A 22,558-nucleotide genomic window follows, 5' to 3' on the forward strand; every position below is an offset into this window, starting at 1 on the left:
CTGAAGCTACAGTATACCATTCTACGACTTCTCAGCATGTTATATCAATAGATCCTACTATCTATAATGCTGTTAGTTAAATAATTTCATATATGATTTCAGTGAAACAATTTGAAAACTCTGCCTAAATTTTTCACCCATGCCTCGTATGTTGTTATATAGACTAAAGTAGATTGAATCTAAGTGTAACAATCAGAATATAAATTCTGAAAAGACAAGATACCAATATAAAATCAATGTAGTAGTATATTTAGGGTTTTAAGATTATGTTTTGCATTGGGAAAACTTTTTTCATTACTTCTGATCACTGTACTGAAAAATGTTACTGAAAGATATTCTATCTCCATATATTTATTCTTTTTTAGCTATGGTATCACTAGTATACTTAAATATAACTATATGAGTATACTGTTGCTTCAAATAAATATGGAGCTGCTCATTTACATAGGAGCTAACTGAAAGTGCAGGGCATAATCTAAAGATCTGGATAATTTAAACATGAAGATAAAGTCATTTTTGCTTGAATCAAATTTAAAAAAAATTACTGTTTTTATTTATTTTTGAAGGAGAGAGAGACAGAGCATGAGTGGGGGAGGAGCAGAGGCAGAGGGAGACATAGAATTTGAAGCAGGCTCCAGGCTCTGAGCTGTCAGCGCAGAGCCCGACGTGGGGCTCAAACTCCCGAACTATGAGATCATGACCTGAGCTGAAGTTGGACGCTTAACTGACTGAGCCACCCAAGCACCCTTGCTTGAACCAAATTTAATGACTATTCACCGCATAAGCCTAAGTGGTCACATACACCTTTGCCCTTTCATAAATCCTCTTTTTACACTTATAAGCTATTTTCGTTGAACAGCCAGAGGCTATGTCCAGGTGAGTTAATAGAATTTACTTTATCTCTCTCCTGGAAGGTAATGAAGCCCTTGAGCCAAAGCTTATTTATTGTTTAATTTAGAATACTGTTTATAGTCATCAAGATAACCATTTTCTTATGTTTCTCAACCACATTCTTAAGATGAAATTTGTCCTTTTCAATTTGCCCATGAAATACAGAGATATTTTGATAGCATGGTCAAATTTAGATTTATGATTAAAGTCATGTCAATATTCAAGGATAATCTTTCATTTCTGCAAACCCCTCAATATGAAAGAAAAACTTTACATCATATATTTTCTACTGACTTCTGAGACTAATTTGTAAAGAAATTTGATGTTTTTTTTTCAAAATTGTAAAAAAAAAATGTAAACATTAAGGAAAACAAGAACACTAGAAAACTATAAATTCACTCCAATATTACCAAGTACTTATTTAAAAAATAATAATGCACCTTCCCAACACCTGAACAGGAAGAACTATGAAGTGTACTTTGTATAACTCAGTTTAGCTATGAATAATAACCTCCTGCACTTTATAAGAAAATAAAATGAAGCACTGAAGAATGTATGATTTGCACTGAATATAAAGAAGGAGTGAGGTTTCTAATCTATTGAAATAGCATGTCTGTGACAGGATAATGAGTCATGACCAATAGCAGTCATCTACTTGCCAACCAAAGGCACATTTATCCTTCTTAATGTCACCAAAATGATGTCACCCTAAATGTATTAATATACTACACTTTCATTTTGAAGGTTAAAATGTAGGTGTAAAAAGTGAAATTCTAAAATGGATTAACATAGTACAACATATAATGCCTTCAAGAGTCAGTTTAGTCCTATTGATAGTACAGAAACAAAATTAGAGTTTGTGGAAGGGAAAGAAATCTTTCTAATGAATAAAATGGAAATAGCAACAAAATCTTCTGAAGAAGAGCAGGCCCTTGAAATAAACAGCTAAATGATATTTGGAAAAGAGTTAGTATGCACTCTATGAAGGAAAGTAAAATTTGTTCATGTGCCAAATCAAATATTAGAAAAAGTCTCAATAAGTTGGTAGGATTTCACCTTGCAAACGGATTGTGTATAAAGTTGGAAAAGTGATTTCTCTTCATGAAGTGAAAATGTTTAATTAGCCAACTGTAGTGGGAATTTATCATATTCTAAAGCATTCTCAGGTTTGCCAAAGGCTATAGGTGTATTTGAGTTCATCAGTCCTGTATCAAAACAGTAAATCTGGAGAATCTGTATTCCATCCTGTGTTTCAGTATCAATCATCCTACTAGGAAAAAAAATTCTGGACAAATTATTTGTGTGCTGTATGAAAAAAATACCAATTAAGATTACTAGAACAATTATAACTTGTATGTTGTTTTGCCTATTTTCAGTTGTGATTTTTCATTAGATTTTTTTCCCTATTTCATTTTAACTAAGTTTATTGTCTTCCTTGGAATATTACCTCAGCTTCTAGTTTCTAATGCACCTGAGGCAACCATCAAATTTTAACAGAAAGTCCACTTCAAAAATTTTCCAGATTCTCATTTCATCAATGCAATCTCTCAACAGTATATGCATGATATACAGATTTTTCCTATCAGATAAAATTGCTTTATTGAAGAATTTAAGTTCTTTGGTTTTTGCTGTTTTTCTGTAAAAATTCTTTATGTCATATGGTAGCAAAAAAAATTATTGGTGGTCCTCAGAGAGCTGGCACCAGCTTTTGCAATGAAGTAGCATAATGCCATCATCAAAATTAAGTTCCAAGAGAAACATTTAAAAGCCTGGATTCAAAAGGGTAGGCTTCTATGACTTTAGAAATACTGCAAGATGCTCTGCCTGGAATATGTGAAAGAATAAATATGCAGTACCTTCAAAACAATATTTTGCATTTCATCTTAAGCATGTGTCTAAGTAAGATTAGGAGAACTTATTTAAAAAAAATTTAGGGGCGCCTGGGTGGCGCAGTCGGTTAAGCGTCCGACTTCAGCCAGGTCACTATCTCGCGGTCCGTGAGTTCAAGCCCCGCGTCGGGCTCTGGGCTGATGGCTCGGAGCCTGGAGCCTGTTTCCGATTCTGTGTCTCCCTCTCTCTCTGCCCCTCCCCAGTTCATGCTCTGTCTCTCTCTGTCCCAAAAATAAATAAACGTTGAAAAAAAAAATAAAAAAAAATAAAAAAAAGAAAACCATAAATTACTACAGTCTTGTCATATCTAAACTTATTTAAAGTCATAATTTTAAAATCAAAATGACTTACTATAGACACATTTTGAAAGCAAAATATATTATTGTAGAATTTATCAAGATAAAATAATTTATAGACATCAATCTTTCTAAACAAGACAATTAATCTTTACTGTCATATTACAAACCAAATCATTCTTTAGCTATTTAAATTCTGTTTGTCACATTTTTGAATTATCAAGGGATCTAATTTCTCTGGGTTTTAAAAAATTGCTGCTTTGAGCTTTTATTTTTTCATCATTCTATTTAATTGTAGCCCTGTAAGGTAATTTAATGGAAATGTTCTATTGTGGCAATGCAAAATTTCTTGTAACAATTGTTAATTGTAACAATTAAAGTATATTAAAAATATTTATCACGATCCTCACAAATACCAATAACACACAAATAGAAACCTGGAATACATGATCTGTACAAACAGTTCAGAAAAATCTCTATTTGTCGACATGTAAAAAAGCCAGAACAGCAGCAATTAAACTAAAGCATAAAACAAAAATTTATTTTACAAAAATCAATGAGTATTAAAAATCAATCATTTTCATATCTAAAAATCAGAAGAAAATTACTCTCATGATGAGCAAACATCTCTAAATTTGTCAATACTGTGAGATTCCTATACTAAATAAAATTGAAATTGAATTTTGATGGCTACGTGTCCCAGTTTCACACTATAGAGATGGTCCGGCAATGGCATACAATTCTGCTGAAATACTATGCTAATGATGATTTAAATTTTATTGTCTCAGACATTATGTTTAATTTGACATGTTTCCCTGAATCATTTATCTCAACTTTACTATCAACTGCTTACAAGTTTCCTCTTCCTAACTTTTATTACTCCATGAAGTACCTTTAAAGATATTGGGGTATTTCCACCTGTGGGAGGAATATTTTGTAATTACTACTTATTACTTTAGAAAATGCATTTTATAATTTTTTTTGTATTGAAAAAACTGTTCTTCCATATATCTACATTTTTTTCTAAAAAAAATGTATCTGTCTCAATATGTATTTCTAAAGGACAGAGACTTATTTATTTACTTATTTACTTTCCTTATTTATTTATTTTATTTTTAAATTAAAAAAAATTTTTTCAATGTTTGTTCATTTTTGAGAGAAAGAGAGAGACAGAGTGTGAGTGGGGGAGGGGCAGAGAGAAAGAAGGAGACACAGAATCTGAAGCAGGCTCCAGGCTCTGAGCCATAGACACAGAGCCCCGTGCAGGGCTCGAACCCATGAACAGTGAGATCGTGACCTGAGCTGAAGTCAGATGCTTAACTGACTGAGCCACCCATGTGCCCCCATCTTTTATATTTTTAATGTTTGTTTGTTTGTTTGTTTTTTATTTAGAGATGCAAGAGGGTCAGAGACAGAGAGAGAGAGAGAGAGAGAGAGAGAGAGAGAGAGAATCCCAAGCAGGCTCTGTGCTGTCAGTGCAGAGTCCAATGTGGGGCTCGAACTCATGAACTGTGAGATTGTGAAATGAGTCAAAACCAAGAATTTGATGCTTGCCCAAGTGAACCACTTAGGCTCCACAAGGACAGTGACTTTTTAAAAAACATAGCTGCATTACTATCATCACCCACAAAAATCAACAATAAAATGTTAATTTCAATATTATCAATTTAGTGTTCATTTATCCAATTTAATTATTTACATTTTGTTTCTTATTTTGAGGATTGAAATTAAGTGCATGTATTGTGATCAGACTCGATGTTTCCTAAGTCTTTTTTTTTAATTTCTAGGTTGTTCCTCAAACTGTCTTACTTCCTCACATTTTTTTTTCTTTTAGAAGATACTAAGACACTTTTTTCCCCCTGTAGTGTTGTGAGAGAACAGCTTTTATTATATCATTGTTATGTTGCTTAACATGTTCTTCCTTCTCCTGTACTTTCTATAAATTTTTAATTATATCTAAAGACTTGGTAAAAATTAGATACAACTTTCTAGCAAGTAGTTGTCATAGGTGGTATCGCATGCTTCTATCATGAAATGAAAAATATTTGATGTATTCAATTCACTGGAATTATTGTCCTTACTGATGCTAAAATTGTCCTGTCTTTGAACAGGGGGAGCCATTTCGAATTGGCTCCTAAGACTTCTGTACTTAACCCTGAAGTAAACAGATTTCCCAACTTCTATTGTGACAAGGAACTTCAGGCTCACAGTTTTAATTTACCTACTTGTATTTACACTTCTCATTTCTTATATAAATGATAGGATGATATACATAATTTTCTTGGCTATGCTTTGGTCATTTAACAATATAACATAAGGATAACACAGTAAACCCATTACATTTGTTTTGCATTGTAAATTACTCAGAACGAACTTATGGAAATATAATTTCATCAGTTCTTGTGTGTTACTTACAATTTAAGCTTTTTATGTAGAGAGGTAGTATGGCTGAATAAAGTTCTTGGTTCACAGCATCTTATATAGGTTAGTTGATTATCTCTGGCAAAAACCATTGCTGAGATAGTCTGATTTTTTTCCCCCTCTCATAAGTGACTTAGTATTTTTGCTTTCATGAACAAAGACTTTTTTTTTTAAGTATTATTATTTTTATTAGGGTATATCTAATACCTTTTAGGGTAAATCTAATACAATTGTCCAGAGTACATTGTGAACATTTTCTATATGTTCATATATGTTTCTATATGTAGTTTCTTTTATTTTTTTTTAAGTTTATTTATTTATTTGAGAGAGACAGAGACAGCACAAGTAGGGAAGGGGCAGAGAGTGAGGAAGAGAGAATCCCAAGCAGACTCCATGCTGCCAGCCCAGAGCCAGATGTGGAGCTCAAACTCACGAAACCATGAGATTATGACCTGCACCAAAACCAAGAGTCGGACACTTAACCAATTGAACCACCTAGGCAAACCTCTATAAAGAGTTTCAATAATGCTTTTAGTTCCAGGAAAATTTTATTCATTATGGCTTTTTATTTTGCCCCTTTGCTTGTGTTTTCTTTTTTGAGAACTCCTTCTGTATATATGGTGGATTTCTTTGCCTGTATTCTATATACACATCCTTTCAAATTCTAATCATATTTAAATTTAAGAAATTATTATTTGCTTTTCGTTGCTCTTTTGTTTCTCCTTTTAAATTTCTTTAAGGTATAGTTGACATAAAATGTATTAATTTCAGTTGAACAACATAGTGATTTCACAATTCTATTTAAAATTATATTCTTTTGTTTCTCTATTTTTAAGTTCATTTATTTTGAGAGAGAGAGAGGGTGTGCACAAGCAGGGCAGGGGGCAGAAAAAGAGAGGGTGAGAGAGAATCCTAAGCAGGCTCTACACTCAGAGCAGAAACTGATACAGGATTCAATCCCACAACAGTGGAGATAATGACCTGAGCTGAAACCTAGAGTTGGACATTTAACTAAGGCCACCCAGTCACCCCTCTTTTGTTTCTCTTAATTTATTCTTTATTTCCAAAATTCATTTTACTTTTATTAATAATTCATTTTCTTTTACTTATTTTTTATATTCAAGTTAGTTAACGTACAGTGTAGTATTGGTTTTAGGAGTAGAACCCAGTGATTCATCACTTACATATAACACCCTGTGCTTATCCCAACAAGTGCCCTCCTTAACGCCCATCACCCATTTAGCCCATCCCCACCCACCTCCTCTCCAGCAGCCCTCAGTTTGTTCTCTGTCTTTAAGAGTCTCTTATGGTTTGCCTCCCTCTCTCTTTTTATCTTATTCTTTCTTTCCCTTCCCCTATGTTAATCTGTTTTGTTTCTTAAATTCCACATATGAATGAAATCATATGATATTTGTCTTTTTCTGACTGACTTATTTTATTTAGCATAATATATTCTAGTCCCATCCACACTGTTGCAAATGGCAAGATTTCATTCTTTTTCATCACCTCAGTGGATGGACATTTGGCTCTTTCCATACTTTGGCTATTGTTGATAGTGCTGGTATAAACATTGGGGTGCATGTGTCCCTTAGAATCAGCATTTTTGTATCCTTTGGATAAATACCTAGTAGTTTAATTACTGGGTCATAATAATTCTTTCATCAGTCCTGTCATCTCTCTTTATGAATCTCTCTTTTCCCAATTAAATAATTTGAGGTTATTTCAATACTTCCTTTTTTTAGTTTGCTATTAAATATGAAACTACATGTTTTACTTGTTTGGTGTGCATCTTTCTGTTTTGATTTTCATTCTGATGCTTTATCATTTCTTAAAATAGCTCCCTATGTAATTCAGCCAAAATCCTTTCCTGTTGCTCATTTTTAAGTGAAGAGAGATTTTCTTTACTGTTCAGTATGTGGAGTAAACACTACCACCCCCTCTTTTTAGTTTTCCAAAAGGATAAAAAAATACAGCCTCTTGCCTTCTGAAATCTACCTTATCTGCTCAATGATCCATTTAATTTAAATATTCTATTTTTGCCTTTTTTTTTTTTTTTTTTACTTCCTTGCTTAGTTTGGGACTGTGCCCAGCAGCTTCTCATTGTGTAGCTCAGTCTTAGAATTTCAAGAGTTCATAGAACCTAGGCTTTCCCAGTATCTTCAGATCTTGAAGTGGACTCAATGACTTCACCCATAAATTCAGGTATAAAACACCTCTCGAGGGGCACCTGGGTGGCTCAGTTGGTTGAGCGTCTGACTTCAGCTTAGGTCATGATCTCAAGGTTCGTGAGTTTGGGCCCTGCATTGGGCTCTGTGCTGACAGCTCAGAGCCTGGAGCCTGCTTTAGATTCTGTGTGTGTGTGTGTGTGTGTGTGTGTGTGTGTGTGTGTGTGTCTGCCCCTCCCCCACTGCACTCTGTCTCTGCGTCTCAAAAATAAAGAAAAATAATAAAAAAAAATAAAAATAAAAATAAAACACGTCCCAAGGGTCAGCTTCTATTCTTAGATTTACCTGACAAATATTATTACCTGGGCATCTGCCTGTACTTGTGCCATCAGAAACCACACTGTTTTGTTTCCGCTTTCCCTCGACAAATGCTAATCTTGCAGCTTTCATTGCTTCATCTCTACCCACTTGCATTTTGAGGTTGGTGGAAGATAACTGTCATGTAGTTTTGGTATACATGCTGATTTGTTTCTAAGTATTTTGTGTTTTCTATCTTATTTGTACTGTTTTTTTATTTATTTTCTTTCTACCTATATTACTTACATTGTATTCACCATGTTTCTTTTGTCAAAGCTCTCAGTCATATATTTCTATTGTACTTTTTAAAATATCAGGGTATGTTTACATGCATGTGGAAATGTATGTGCAAAATCAAACTAGTAACGCTCACTGGCAACTCGTTTTCTTAAAGACATTAGTAAAACACCTGGTTAAATAAATTAATGTTCAACGGAGGGTTGCTGGAGGGGAAATGGGCAAGGGATGGGCTCAGGTGATGTGTATTAGGAGGGCACTTGTGATGAGCACTGGGTGTTACATGTAAGTGATGAATCATTAAATTCTACTCCTGAAATTAATATTACACTATATGTTAACTAACTAGAATTTAAATAAAAACTTGAAACAGTAAAATACATAAGTAAAAAATAGAAAGAAATATAAATAAATTAATTAATGTTCAACTCTTAACTAATCACTTTAGCAGAATGGGAAAAGTTGCTTGTCAACACATGGGATAATTCACAAGACTCTCTGCTTTAGAGTAATAAGATATGTCTGCAAGATAACCAAGATTAGAAAGTTATAATTTTTATTTTTCTCTTGTGTCGTGAAGTTACTTGCTCCAATATAACTAGAATTCTGTTAAATTATTTGAACAAACAATAAAAATGGTAATATTTTATGTGGAGATGGATCTGGCAAATTTTATCCTTAAACTAAAGAGTTTAAGCCCTCAAAAAGTCAAATATGGTCACAAAGTACAGTATAATTCCACTAAGTATGGGTAATAGTCCTTTATATTTTAAATTTTTTTTTTAACGTTTATTTATTTTTGAGACAGGGAGAGATAGCATGAACGGGGAGGGTCAGAGAGAGAGGGAGACACAGAATCAGAAATAGGCTCCAGGCTCTGAGCTGTCAGCACAGAGCCTGATGCGGGGCTTGAACTGACGGACCACGAGATCATGACCTGAGCCGAAGTTGGATGCTTAACCGACTGAGCCACCCAGGCACCCCTATATTTTAGAAATTTTATATAATAATTACCCAAATCTTATTATTGGTAGCATATACTTTAATAATATTAAAAATATAGAAAAATTCATAACCACGTTTTAGTTAAAAGACACAATAAAATGTTTGGGATAGCAATAATACTTTTTATCAACATCAATATGACCAACTATCATTTATTACTTCACATTTGGGAGAGAAGAGTCTTTGTTTATTTGTTTGTTTGTTTATTTGTTTTTTAACATGGATGATGTATGGTACTAGACAAAACCTTCAAATAATTTATAAAACATGCCTGATTTATCTAACATCCTTCTTATGAAACTGTTTCATAAAATGTATCAATATTTTTAAGTAAACTACATCTATCACCTACTATAGTGTCTAAAAAATTTATGAATCACTAACATCATGAGGAAAGATAACTAGGGTTAGAAATTAATTTGTAACTCCCATGCAATAGGCCATGAAAGACAAACATTCTCCACATTAACGATCTAAGTACATCTATCCTCTATAACATAAAATAGCTGAGTGGTTCATCTGCATTCAATGCCTCTAATACGGCATGAAGGAGAAAAAGATCAGAAATCTAAGCAGCAAAGAGAAAGCAGGAGTATGAGATATTACCAGACTTGTGGATTTTCATAATAAATCAGTCTCTAAGATTTTCCCCTAGTAAAGCAATGATATGAGATATGATATGAGGCTCACAGATTACATCTTGGATAAAAATCTATTAATATTATACATAGATTTTGCATGTTTATTTATTTTTAGGTGAAAGTGCATATGCAGGTATAAAATACTTATAGTAAGAAATAAAATTCTTTGAGTGAGAGAAAAACAGACATTATCTTTTGAAATAAGCCCTCCATCTTTCATTAGAGGGAAAGACTCCTTACAGTCCCAACAGAAAGATAGACATTGAACTTAATGCCCAGAGTTTAATTTTACAGTAGAAGAGAAAAGAAGAGAAAGCAGAATTTTTTTTTGGAACAGCCACAAGAGATTCACCACTAAACTGTCAGAGCTGAGAAATGGGAAATCTGTTTTAACATCAGATGCGAGGGAGGAGATGAACACTTTTAATATCACCACTCTGGTGCACCAGCAATAAAACAGGGATCTTGCAGCATCTGTTCAAAGTCTGATGTAATTCTTTGGTGAGTATTCCCTTAGAACAATATAATTTTCTAAAGTATCAACCCTAGAGTGTGCAATTCTTCAGAGAAGGTTAAATTTTCCTCTCAGTTATAGAGATTTGAAAATGCCACTGCTAATTACATGGAAATATTAGACGCTTCATGAATCAATTTGGTAGAACTATTTAAAATGATGCAGATGGCTTCATTTATCTAACAAATCTCATCTTTCTGGCTTGGGAATCAGAATCTTCAGTTTGCATCTGAACTCTGGTATCCTAATTTAGGGCATTGCTGAAAAAAAAATTCTCCCAAACCTTAATTTAGAAATGATTATTTGCAGAATGAAAAATGAATAACTAATAAAATAGTCTTTCACGGAACTAATAGATGTCACGAGTGTCGAGTAAACCATACCAAAAATCAGAAAGTAAATTTATGACCAACACATTAGGAATACTTCTTTCTAACTTTCTAAAAAAATATATAGCCCTGTGGTAAATGTATTATATTAATGAAAAAGATTATATTAACGTCCTTGTTCTTTAACTTTCAAAGAATAATTCCCAAATCCTCTATTGTGAAATCATATCTCCATACAACGACATATATGAATCTTTACAGCAGCCTTATTCATAATAGCCTAAACTATAAACAATCTATAAATAATCATCAAAAAATGGGTAAATTTTGGTGTAGCCACACAATGAAAAACTTCTCAGTGATGTAAAGGAACAAACTATTGATACATGCATCAACATGGATAATCCTCAAAAACATTATGTCAAGAGAAACAACACAGAAGCAAGCTATATACTGTGTAAATTAGTTTATGAAATTCTAGGAAAAGTTAAAAGATGGTAACAGAGAGCAGATCAGAGATCTCCTAGGACCAGAGAGTGAGGCAAGGCCCAAAGGACATTTTTGGTGTGACAGAAACATGCTCTATCTTGATTGTGATGGTACAAGCATGACAAGGTACATTTGTACACTGAAAAGTGGCAGATTTTCGGGGCACTGGGTGGCTTAGTTGGTTAAGCATCAGACTTTGGCTCATATCATGATCTTACAGTTTGTGAGTTCAAGCCCCGCACTGGGCTTTCTGCTGTCAGCACAGAAACTGCTTCAGTTCCTCTGTCCCCCCCTCTTTCCGCCCCACCCCCACTCATGCTTTCTCTCTCCCTCTCTCTCTCAAAAATTAATAAACATCCAAAAAAATTTTTTTTAAAAAGTGTTAGATTTTTGCATATGTGAATTATACCCTAATAGAAGGCAAAAAAATATGATCTAGGCCTGGTGGCTTTAAAAAACAAACAAACAAACAATGGCTAGAGGTAAAACATGTGCACTTAAATGACATTTTTGGTTTATAGCCTTAAGAATTCATAGCAATGTGGAAGAAACTATTACACTTGCAACTAAACATACTGTGACCAATTTTCTGACCTATAAACCTAGAGGGATGAAGAAAAACTCTTTCCTCTTAAAGAGGAAACTCTGGGCTCCTAACACAGGCAGACTTCCCCAAAAGCTCATGCTGCTCTTACTCTTGCCCTAAGAACAGGACTAGGGTTGGAAAGTGGTGACCTTCTTCCCTGTATGAGTTGTCATGAAATGCAGACAACTGTTACACCCCAACATATGGGCTGTTAACTCAGGGACTCCCGGCACAGGGTCCCTTTCCCCTTTTTCATCCATCTAGGGTGCATACTGTCTGTGATAAACAGCACAGAGGTTGGATGAAAGCATTTTCACAAATAAATTATATCTAGACTACTCAGTTTTTTTTTTAATTAAAAAATTTTTTTTAATGTTTATTTTTCTTTTTGAGACACAGAGCATGAGCTGGGGAGGGGCAAAGAGAGAGACACAGATTCTGAAACAGGCTCCAGGCTCTGAGCTGTCAGCATAGAGCCCAACACGGGGCTCAAACCCATGAACTGTGAGATCATATATAACCTGAGCCAAAGTTGGACACTCAACCAGCTGAGCCTCCCAGGAGATCTTTTTATTAAAAAAAAAAAAAAAAAATTAACATTTATTTATTTATTTTTTGAGAGACAGAGGGAGACAGAGCACAAGGTGGGGAGGGGCAGAGACAGAGGAAGACAGAATCCAAAGCAAGTCTATGCTACTCAGTTTTAAAGAGGCTAGATCATGATGAAAAATCATAGTCAACTCAATCTTTTATATCCTGCAGGTAATTTTATATTATTTAAAGTAATTTGGATCCATTTTCTTCTTACCTTGGGTGTAGCAGTTTAAGAAACAGCAAGATAAAATTTAGTAAAGTCTATTGCTTCCAACGTTATGGCTCCTTGAAATTAATCTGCCAGTTTAAACAAAGTATTTTCATGAAACTGGTCCTCCTATTTATGTTTTCTTTTTTACCTCATATAATTAAATATTTCCTAATAATTTCGCAGTAATCTCAAGCAAACTACTGTCTCTTGGGCAACAATATATTTTGGTTATAAAAATTAATGAACTAAATAAGCTAGCATCTTCACTTTCTCTGCCAACTTCTCTGCCAAGATTATATAAGCCAATGTACACGTGCATGTGTATGTGTATAATATGGAAACACATAGTTTACACCTCTGATCAATTCAGGGAAAATTAAGACCACCCCACAGTCACCTTCATAATATTAAGGATTCCTCAAGTTTAATTATTACAATCCAGATTATTATGTTAAAGATATAGAATTGCCCATTAAACATAATTCTGCTTTATCCATATTATGAATTCTTCCTTAAGACAAATGATAATCAAAATAAAAGTTTCTACATGCTTTAAGATTGTTATAGTTATAATTATTTTTAAAATGTGGATATCACTTTTAATCTAAAATGTATAGGATTGAGATCCTAAAAATATTTTTAAAAATTATTTTAATGTTTATTTTTGAGAGAGAGAAAGACAGAATGTGAGTGGGGAAGGGGCACAGAGAGAGGGACACAGAATCTGAAGCAGGCTCCAGGCTCTGAGCTGTCAGCAAGAGAACCAAGTGGGGCTCAAATTCACAAACCGAGCATGACCTGAACCGAAATCAACTCTTGACTGACTGAGCCACCCAAGCACCCTGAGATCCTGAAAATATTAACTCAGCCCAAGGAAGGCTGTGTCTGTTTAGTTGATGGCTTCTTATTCTTTACTGTTTATTCTCCTGGTTTGGTAGTGGTGACTGTTGACTTAGTTTGATTTAAGTAAATATGATGGTGGTGCTACTGAGGAAATAAATATCTCTCACATATTTCAGTAATATTCAGGGAAATAGAAATGAGAGCTATTCAGTATTCAAACACTGGAAAATTTTTCCTGATTTTAAATAATTTTAGCTCTAAAATTGTTTTAAGGTAGACAGGTGAAAGGAAGAAAATTAAGAAAAATGGGGGAAAATATCCCATAAAAGTGCCAAATAACTGAAATAATTTTGTTTTCAAAACATGCAAAATATCAAAAGGAAGAGAAAACAGTAAGCCTACTATTGAGAAAGAAGCAGCAGCAAATACAGGGCTTAATAAACTTAGAAATGTGAACATAAAAACTTCTGCAGATATTCCAAGTTTTCTAAATCAATGGTTACATTTTTTTGTTTTGTTTTTGACCCCATAGTGATGCGAAATTGTAGCTGTTTAGGAACTATATACCTATAGCTTAAGCATGCCTTATCTGGGGTAAACTACATGCAAGAATACTGGCATACATTCACAGTTCATCTCAAAACCCTGACCTCAAAAGCAAAAAAAATTAAATGTTAGTATTACCAAAATTAAAACAAATGCTGTTTGCACAGAAAGTATGTGACACAATAAATACCTTTGCAAGTAACATTTCAACAATAAATATACTAACAAGAAATCTAGGGGCGCCGGGGTGGCTCAGTCAGTTAGGCATCTGATTCTTGATTTAGGCTCAGGTCATGATCTCGCAGTCTGTGAGACTGAACCTCACATCTGGCTCTGGCCTGACAGCACAGAACCTGCTTGAGATTCTATCTCTCCCTCTCTCTGACCCTCCCTTGCACTCTTTCCCTCTCTCCCTCTCTCAAAATAAATAAACTTAAAAAAAAGAAGTTTAGGTAATTTCTGATATTTAGATATTAAGAAAGACATACATGGAAGTGTGTCCTGTACTACTTGTGGTATGGTCACTCCTATAACTAGGTTAAGTGCTGGTGACAAGCAGTATTGGACAATTAGAAGCACAATTCACAGAGAATGCCTTGTGAATGGCATCCCGGGAAGTATATAAAACTTTGTCTCAGCCACTAAAAGCCAAGTGGTGCAACTGATTGTGTTCATAGCAAAATACATAAAATTTCATTTGTATCCTGGCTGTTTCATTTTTCTTGGTCTTTTTATTTAAATTTTTTTTATGTTTATTTGTTTTTGAGACAGACACAGGGCATGGGTGGGGGAGGGGCAGAGAGAGAGGGAGGCACAGAATCAGAAGCAGGCTCCAGGCTCTGAGCTGTCAGCACAGAGCTCAATGTGGGACTCGAACTCACGGACCGTGAGATCACGACCTGAGCCGAAGTCAGTCGCTCAACTGACTGAGCCACCCAGCACTCACCACCTTTTTTTTTTTTTTTTTATTTAACATTTTTTTTTATGTTTACTCGGTCTTTTTGATTTCAATTTTGGTGAACCAATACAGAAAGCAAAAGTGAACTCAGCAATATTATCCGTTAGACTAAGGAGTTTGGCTACTTTGTCCTTCTCTGGGCTCTGTTTAGCATCATGAACCATAACCAGAAAAAAGAGCTCTCTACTTTTTATCAAGGGTTGTCAAGAGCTCAAACAAAATTTCAAATATTCATGACAACACTATTCAACTACGAATGATTCGTGTATTTATGGCTGATAAAACTAGATTACTATTTAACTTTTGAATGGTTTGTGAAATTAAAGAAAACAATAAGGAGAAAACAGAGTACAAAGTCAAAAACATCACTGCAACTAATGAAATTCAAAATCTGAATTAGTGCTGACAGTGCACTTAAGTGCAGGATTTTTCTCTTTAACATTACTCCGGTCCCATTATCCTCTTAACTGTATCTCTAAATTCCCCAAGCTGCACTAGAACAAGTAGTCCAAATTTCTCTTCAAAGAACATCTATTGGGGTCAAGTTCTAACAATTTAAAACAAACATGCAACACTATCTTTCTAAAAATGTACAAATAACAACCTTCCATCAAAGGTTTTTCTAAGAGTTAAAAACCATAATTTTTTTTTTTAATTTTAGATCACCATTCTTACTTGGTTTGACATTAAAATTACCCATAAAACTAAAAATGTAGTAGTTCTTACAACGAGCAAAATAAAGTTATTTGGGAAATGTTTCTTTCTTATTTGACCTATTATATAGACCCAATATATTGATTGTCTATCTGTGTGGGTCTATTGCTTCGCTCTGGTGATTCTTATGTGTCTACTGGAATTTGTAATGTGTGGGCAGAGTGAAGATTGGGTCTAGTTTAAAAAAGCAAAGCAAATATTAATACTTAAAAAACATGTTGACAGGGATAAACCAACTAAACATATATGTAGCACTAGATATTATAAAATATATTAATAGTATATGAATGTATATCAGTAAATTAAATCACCTTAGGATTCTGCTTAGAAATTCTTCCCTAATGTAGGAAACTGGTAAAGAAAGAAGTCAATGGGTAAATAGATTGCAGGTAACCTTGATGGTAGTATACTGTATAACTTGATCCCTTATCTAAATTCCACCATCTGTAAGAAAGTTAAGAAATGATTGATGAAGCAACAAACTCAGTTAATGTTCGCAGCACAAAAATGCCACATGGTCCTTTTCTTGGCTACAACAAACCTTCAACAATCTGACCTGGTCAAAAGGAGGGACTAAGAAAGAAAACTATCCCAGTCTTGGTTTGGGGCAGTACATTCCGTATGGTGCAATACCTTCCCCTTCTGGGATCTATGTAACATCCCTGACAAAATGCCATAGCACTCATTTTCGCAGGTTGTAATAAAATTAAGAAACCTTACAAAGAAATAAGAATTACCTAACCAATTAACCTTGATTGAGTCTCTTGGCATTAAAGTAGACATTCAAAGGTACAAAGGCCTTAAACCAGCTTTATGACTAGCTTAATACTTTTTAAGTCAAACATTCTGGAAATCTTTGAATTGTCTTTCTTGGAAGCCTTTTCTCTTACTGGCAACTTTGAAACAGAACTTTGACATATGCTTCAAAATAGGGTGCAGATAAATAACAAAATAATCAAAATACCAAATACACAAACTCATACAAATCCCCAGAAATTTTCAAAGTCTGTAGTAATTGCCATGAGAGGGCAGCAGAAACACAAGAGAACAAATCCAGTATTTGGAAAATTGCTCACAATGTTGAGAATCTTTTAATTTTATAAATAAAATTGTAGGAATATGTTCCAGTCATCTAACGTTATATAAGTAACCATGTCAAACTTAGTTGCCTAAAATAACAAGCATGTTACTATATGCATGGATTCTGTGGGTGAGGGATTTAGACAGAGGACAATGGGGATAATGTGTTTTGATCCCAGAGCCTGGGGCTACACATAGGACTCCAACAATCTGTGATCACTCAAATGGCTAGAGGCCGATACCATCTGGAGAGTTCTTTACTTGCATGTGTAATGCCTGGGCAGGGATGACTCAAACCCTGGGCTCCACTGGGATTCCCCACTGGTACCTACACAAGCCCTCTCCATTTAACTGGCTGGAGCCTGCTTTGGATTCTCTCTCTCTCTCTCTCTCTCCCCCTCCCCGGCTCGCACTCTGTCTCTCAAAAAATCAACATTAAACAAAAATAAAAATAAAACATATATATAATTTTGATTCACAACATGCAAAACACTGCCACCTCATGCTCTGTCAATGAAGCTTATGAAGACCAGAGCTTGGATAGATTTATGGATATTGTTTTGTTTTGTTTTGTTTTGTTTTCATTCTTAGGTCAAAGCCCACTGCAATGAATGACAAATTATTTACACATAAAAGGGTTGAAGATGTTAATGTAAAAATTATTTCTCACTAGTGTGACGATATATTTCACTCTTCAACTCAAACCTGACTATATTAATTGTTTGGTCACTTGGAGTCGTAATATATCATAGGTTGATATAACCTTGTGTTGGTTCGCCATTAAAACTGGTTTCCTTGCATTCTCACAAAATATATGTTTGCAATCCAATGTTCCTTAGCACATGTGCCACTGCTCAGGTGTAACCGTTTAGTCTGTTAAAATCTAATTTCTCAAAATTCAGATCCAAGAAACAGACGAATGCAGTGAATAAATAAAAAATAAATTTCCACCTATCTGTAATTTCTGATATACTCTTTGTCCTTCACAAACTCAAGTGATATTTAGGCAAAGAATAATGCTTACTCCCCTATCTCTGTTTGGAAGTCACGATTGGGCTAAGCATTCTTTCCTGCAGAGGGGAGCTGAGAAAAAAATATTGTTGATCTATGGTGCAGTTTATTACGGGGCACAGCTAAAATTAAAATCATGGTGTCTGGGCTCTTGATTTTGTGGGATTACAAGTTGCTTTGTTGTTGGGGGTGTTAAAAAGTTGAAACAGGAGTCTTTATAACCGATCCCAGCCTGACTGACAGGCAGTGAGCAGAGCCTCTCCCCTTCAGGATTTGAGAGACTAACAGTGCTGTTTGATGTGAGGCATAGCCCAGAAGCCAAATGAGAGAAGGATGATTGGTACAGGGTTCACACCCACCAGGCAGCAGCATCACTTTGAAGGTTTTCGGTTGATTTTATTGTTGATGAAAATCAAATTGCCATGAAATCAGAAAAGGATTTACTAAAGTAGCCATCACCCAATACAGAAGATATATTATAAAATAGAAACTGCACATGATATTAGCACATCAAAGAGAGAAAGGCTTGCCTAGAGAATTATCACACAGTTTCACATAAAACTCCACCAAATGGCACTTTACTTTTAACATATAATAACCAGCATGTTCTAAGACTACATGCCAAAATTTCAACCAAGCTTATTAATAGAAATGCCAGAACACCTGTCATTACAACATCCTTTATTTGCAACATGTCTATTTGTGATTTCCATTTAAGGACAATGGAAGTATGCAAGAAATTTGCTTTGATGCTTTCTGTGGTTTCTTCACTGTTATCGGGGTGACTGGCTTTTGTCTGATTTTCTCTAGACTCTCAAACCTTTTCTCTTGAAGATAATATGTTTGCTCCTCACTCTTTTCAAAGATAAGCCTGTAGACCACTGCTTCCTCTGTTCTCCCACACCAATCTCTGCCATCAGCATCACTAAAAATAGCAACACTCTATCCGAAGCTACAGTAAGTTACCCCTGAAGATTGCTCAGAAGCAACCGCTAGTGAAGCCGGCAGCTGCATGGTTATTTCGAACTGGCTGGCCATATGGTGCATGAGGGATGTAGACTTTAAAGAAATTTCTGAACTGCCAGTTAATTTCCTGAGATATTTTGAAATATCGCAAACATGCTGTATATATTACCTCCTAATTTTCTCTAAGAATACCTTTATCATCACAATTTAAAAGCCAGCTTCTGTTCAAGCATTCCTGCATAGTTTTAGGTAAAATGTGAGTTCATATATTCAGTGATCTGACCACTATGGGAACAAAATATTGAATATATGGTAAGATTTTGCCACTGGTATTACCTTGGATATTACCACATTTCACTTTGTTTTGGCTCTGTTTCCTTTCTTTGCTTATAGAGTTATTGGCTAGGTATCACGAAACTAAAAGGAATATTTCCCCCAAATCCATCAAAACCAAAATAACACAAATAAAAACATTAAAATTGGTAGAATCTCTTTACTACACTAAACCACTAGAACTATTTTCTATACCATGCAATTTTATAATGATCTTAGAATAAATCTTAAAATGTCATGCTTTGCTAAGGATGAAAACGTCTTATTAGAATTATAAAATTAAATGAGTGTGTCACTCTTTCCACCTACTAATTCAATGATTGATGCTTTCTTAACTTTTTTTTAAAGGAAGTGTTAAACAGGAGTGCCTGGGTGGCTCAGTCAGCTGGGTGGCCGACTACAGCTCAGGTCATGATCCGTGGTCTGTGGGTTCAAGCCTTGCGTCGGGCTCTGTCCTGAGCGCTCAGTCTGGAGCCTGCTTCCGATTCTGTGTCTCCCTCTCTCTCTGCCCCTTCCCTGCTTGCTCTCAGTCTCTCTGTCTCTCTCTCTCAAAAATAATAAACAATAAAAAAAATTTAAAAAAAAGAAAGCGTTAAACATATCAGGATGTTTAATTAAATTAAAAGTTTTGTGAGGGCTTGACTCATGTCTAATATTTATTTTCTATAGACCATGATATTTAATCTACAGGTAAGCACATAGCAGAAGTGCAAGACTTTTGCATAGTTATTTTGTCCTGACTTAGACAACTACCCAAGTATCTCCTTTTTGTCGTGAAGCAAAGATCAAGTTTAGGACATACATTGTGTAGCATCTTAATAGCAGAGTCAACACAGAAAAACAATCCGTAGTATTTCAACCCATAATAATTATTAAATTGTGCTTATTCATTTATTTATTATCTGTCTCTGCCATTGGAATGTAAACTTTAGGAGGAGACTATGGATGACACATAGTGTGACACATAGCAACAAATACTTCTGCAATTAATGCATGAATATATTCCTGTGTGGCTGTATAACACATACACACAGAGATACTTCCACAGAAGAATCATATGAGTTTTATTTGTTAAAAGAATAAAATCACATATAAAATCTTTCTTCCTGATCAGGTCATGTTGGGAAGAGGTAAAACAGCAGCATAGTAATCAATGTTTTAACAAGGATTTATTTTTTTATTTTAATAAAGTGTTTACTAAGGTGAACTTTTGCATATCCACGTCTGTGGTTTTATGTCATCTGTGTGCCCACCACCCTTGGCATTTAATACCTTATCTAGATTCTATAAAATGGAGTTTACAGTGCAATACATTATTGTTGCTGTTTTTTTAATATTAAAAAATTTTTTTAAATGTTTATCATTTTTAAGAGAGAGCACAAGCGGGGGAGGAGCTGAGACGGGGGAGACATAGAATCTGAAGCAGGCTGCAGGCTCTGAGCTGTCAGCATAGAGCCCAACACGGGCTCTAACCCATGAACCCTGAGATCATGATCTGAGCTGAGGTCAGAGGCTTAACCGACTGAGCAACCCAGGCACCCCTATTGTTGTTCTTAAATGTTCTTATTTTCTTTCATTTTGTAGAAGAACAATGAAAATAGTTGAAGCATAGGCAAACATGATGGATCACCCAAACAGTAATCAATGAGAACCTGGATTTCAAGCAACAGCTAATATTAGTAAATTAAACATAATAGAAACTTAATAGAACCAAATTTGTTTCCTCCTAGATTTTCAAATACTTATGCTGGTACCTAACAGGAAAAAAGGCATCCAATGTACAACTTTGTGAACAGAAAAAAAAACTTCCAAATATATGGGAAAAAAGCAATAAATACTTATTTACTTTGAAAGCTACAGAGGGAGGGACTACACAGATACTCTGAGTAGGCAAAGCTGACAAGGATATTTCTCCACCTGGTGGGAGTATACAGTTTAATGAGAGAAACCAAACATTTCAATAAAATACGTTGTGATGAGAGGATTTAGCCTGTCACAGGAGGTCAGGAAATCCCTGTTGGGGAGATGATGCCTGATCTAACTTTTAAGAAAGTTTGAAGAATATAAAAAGCGCACAATATGAAGTTTACATTGTAAGATTATGAGCTATCTGTACAGTGACATTTCCCACTATAAATTTATTCAAGATTTCACATTAACAGTTAAAAGGGAGAACTCCTAAACAATTTTCTAAGTAATTCCCATATTCAGAAATAAATGTTTGAAAATTATATTTTCCATGGTAACATACTGAATCAGAAAAGCATGGCCTGATCAAATAATACTACCTTAACACACCCACCTTTTCTCAATGAATCTTAAAGGATCCTTTATGAATAGATCTCTACAAATGGTTGTTATTTTTCCAAAACAGTGAATTCTAACACATTGAAAATTGCTTTCACTTTATAAAATGGGACAATGATGTCGTTCAGATATGAAGGAAATCATTTCAAATATCAAAGTTCATCTATTTCTTAGCTTATTTGTTCTTTTGAGGTCAGGTGAATTGAAACATTTAAGAAAATGAGTGGAATTCTCTTAGATTTGCAGATGAGTATTTGAAATTGCTTTAGATAAGAGGGCCAGAGTGAAATGGAGCAAAGAGATAAAAAGAGACAATGATATAATGGATGTGATTAGGTGACATAGTTGAAGAGAGAAAGGGGATCCAGACAGGGAATTAAAGAAAATGAGCATAGACATATAGAAACATCCTACAGAAGACACAGAAAAAGTGAAAAGATTTGACAACAATTTACACAAAGGACTAAAGAGAATAAAGATATGGAATTACATGTTCTGGGGAAAAAAAGGCGGGTAATTGAATTTTTACGAAAATAGAAGAATCAACAGGGAGTGCAATAGGGTGGTCCCAGAAGGTGAAAAATCACAGGAAATGATGGGACAACAGTGCAGATATGCTTGTAAGTTTGGCCATCAGTGTTACAGGTAACCTCCTGTATGTGTTAAATATCAAATTCAAAGTTCAGTACCTTTGCTTTATCTCTCATTGATCCTTTGCCCAGGATAGACATTTTAGCACCTGTTTCTTCCTGTAGTCTCTTCAAGGAGTTTCCTCTTGGTCCAAGCAATTTCCCCACAAAATTGAACTAGGAAACAAAATCAATAGAATTCTGTTTTAAAGTAGAAAAAAGTAATAATTTGCACCAAAAATAAATGATGGGCTGTGGGCTTTTCAAACTTTACCATGCAGAAGAGAGTTATGCCATTCACACACACAGAGACACATACACTCACAAAAACTATTTCAGATCTTCTCATCTACGATCCATTTTTAAGAAGGATGCCTCTTCCTAAAAGACTGCCAAAATCAATAATATATTGAACCTGTCATATACTTACATAATCAAATAAATAAATCACTTACAAAAAAGAAATTAGGGAGGAGCACAATGGTTACAAAATTACTAAAAGCTTTTTCTCTCCAAACAGATTATTGAAAACTACACATATACAG

The 22,558-nt window shown here is 34.6% G+C and overlaps 1 protein-coding gene across 17 annotated transcripts in view; it reads right to left on the bottom strand.

The window, feature by feature from the left end:
• The window catches only part of KHDRBS2 (KH RNA binding domain containing, signal transduction associated 2), a 645,642-nt gene that overhangs the window by 393,459 nt on the left and 229,625 nt on the right, over positions 1 to 22,558 (bottom strand). For all 17 annotated transcript variants that reach the window (XR_005789805.1, XR_005789807.1, XR_005789813.1 and 14 more), the window contains exon 3: positions 22,074 to 22,190. Coding sequence is in view for 6 of the 17 variants with exons in the window: in XM_040473852.1 (XP_040329786.1) it covers positions 22,074 to 22,190 (117 nt within the window). In the remaining 11 variants the exon portion in view is untranslated. The remainder of the gene's footprint in view (positions 1 to 22,073; positions 22,191 to 22,558) is intronic.

The sequence above is a fragment of the Herpailurus yagouaroundi genome, unplaced genomic scaffold (genome assembly GCF_014898765.1).
Source record: "Herpailurus yagouaroundi ecotype Mexico unplaced genomic scaffold, PumYag 139, whole genome shotgun sequence".
Taxonomy (NCBI): Eukaryota; Metazoa; Chordata; class Mammalia; order Carnivora; family Felidae; genus Herpailurus; species Herpailurus yagouaroundi.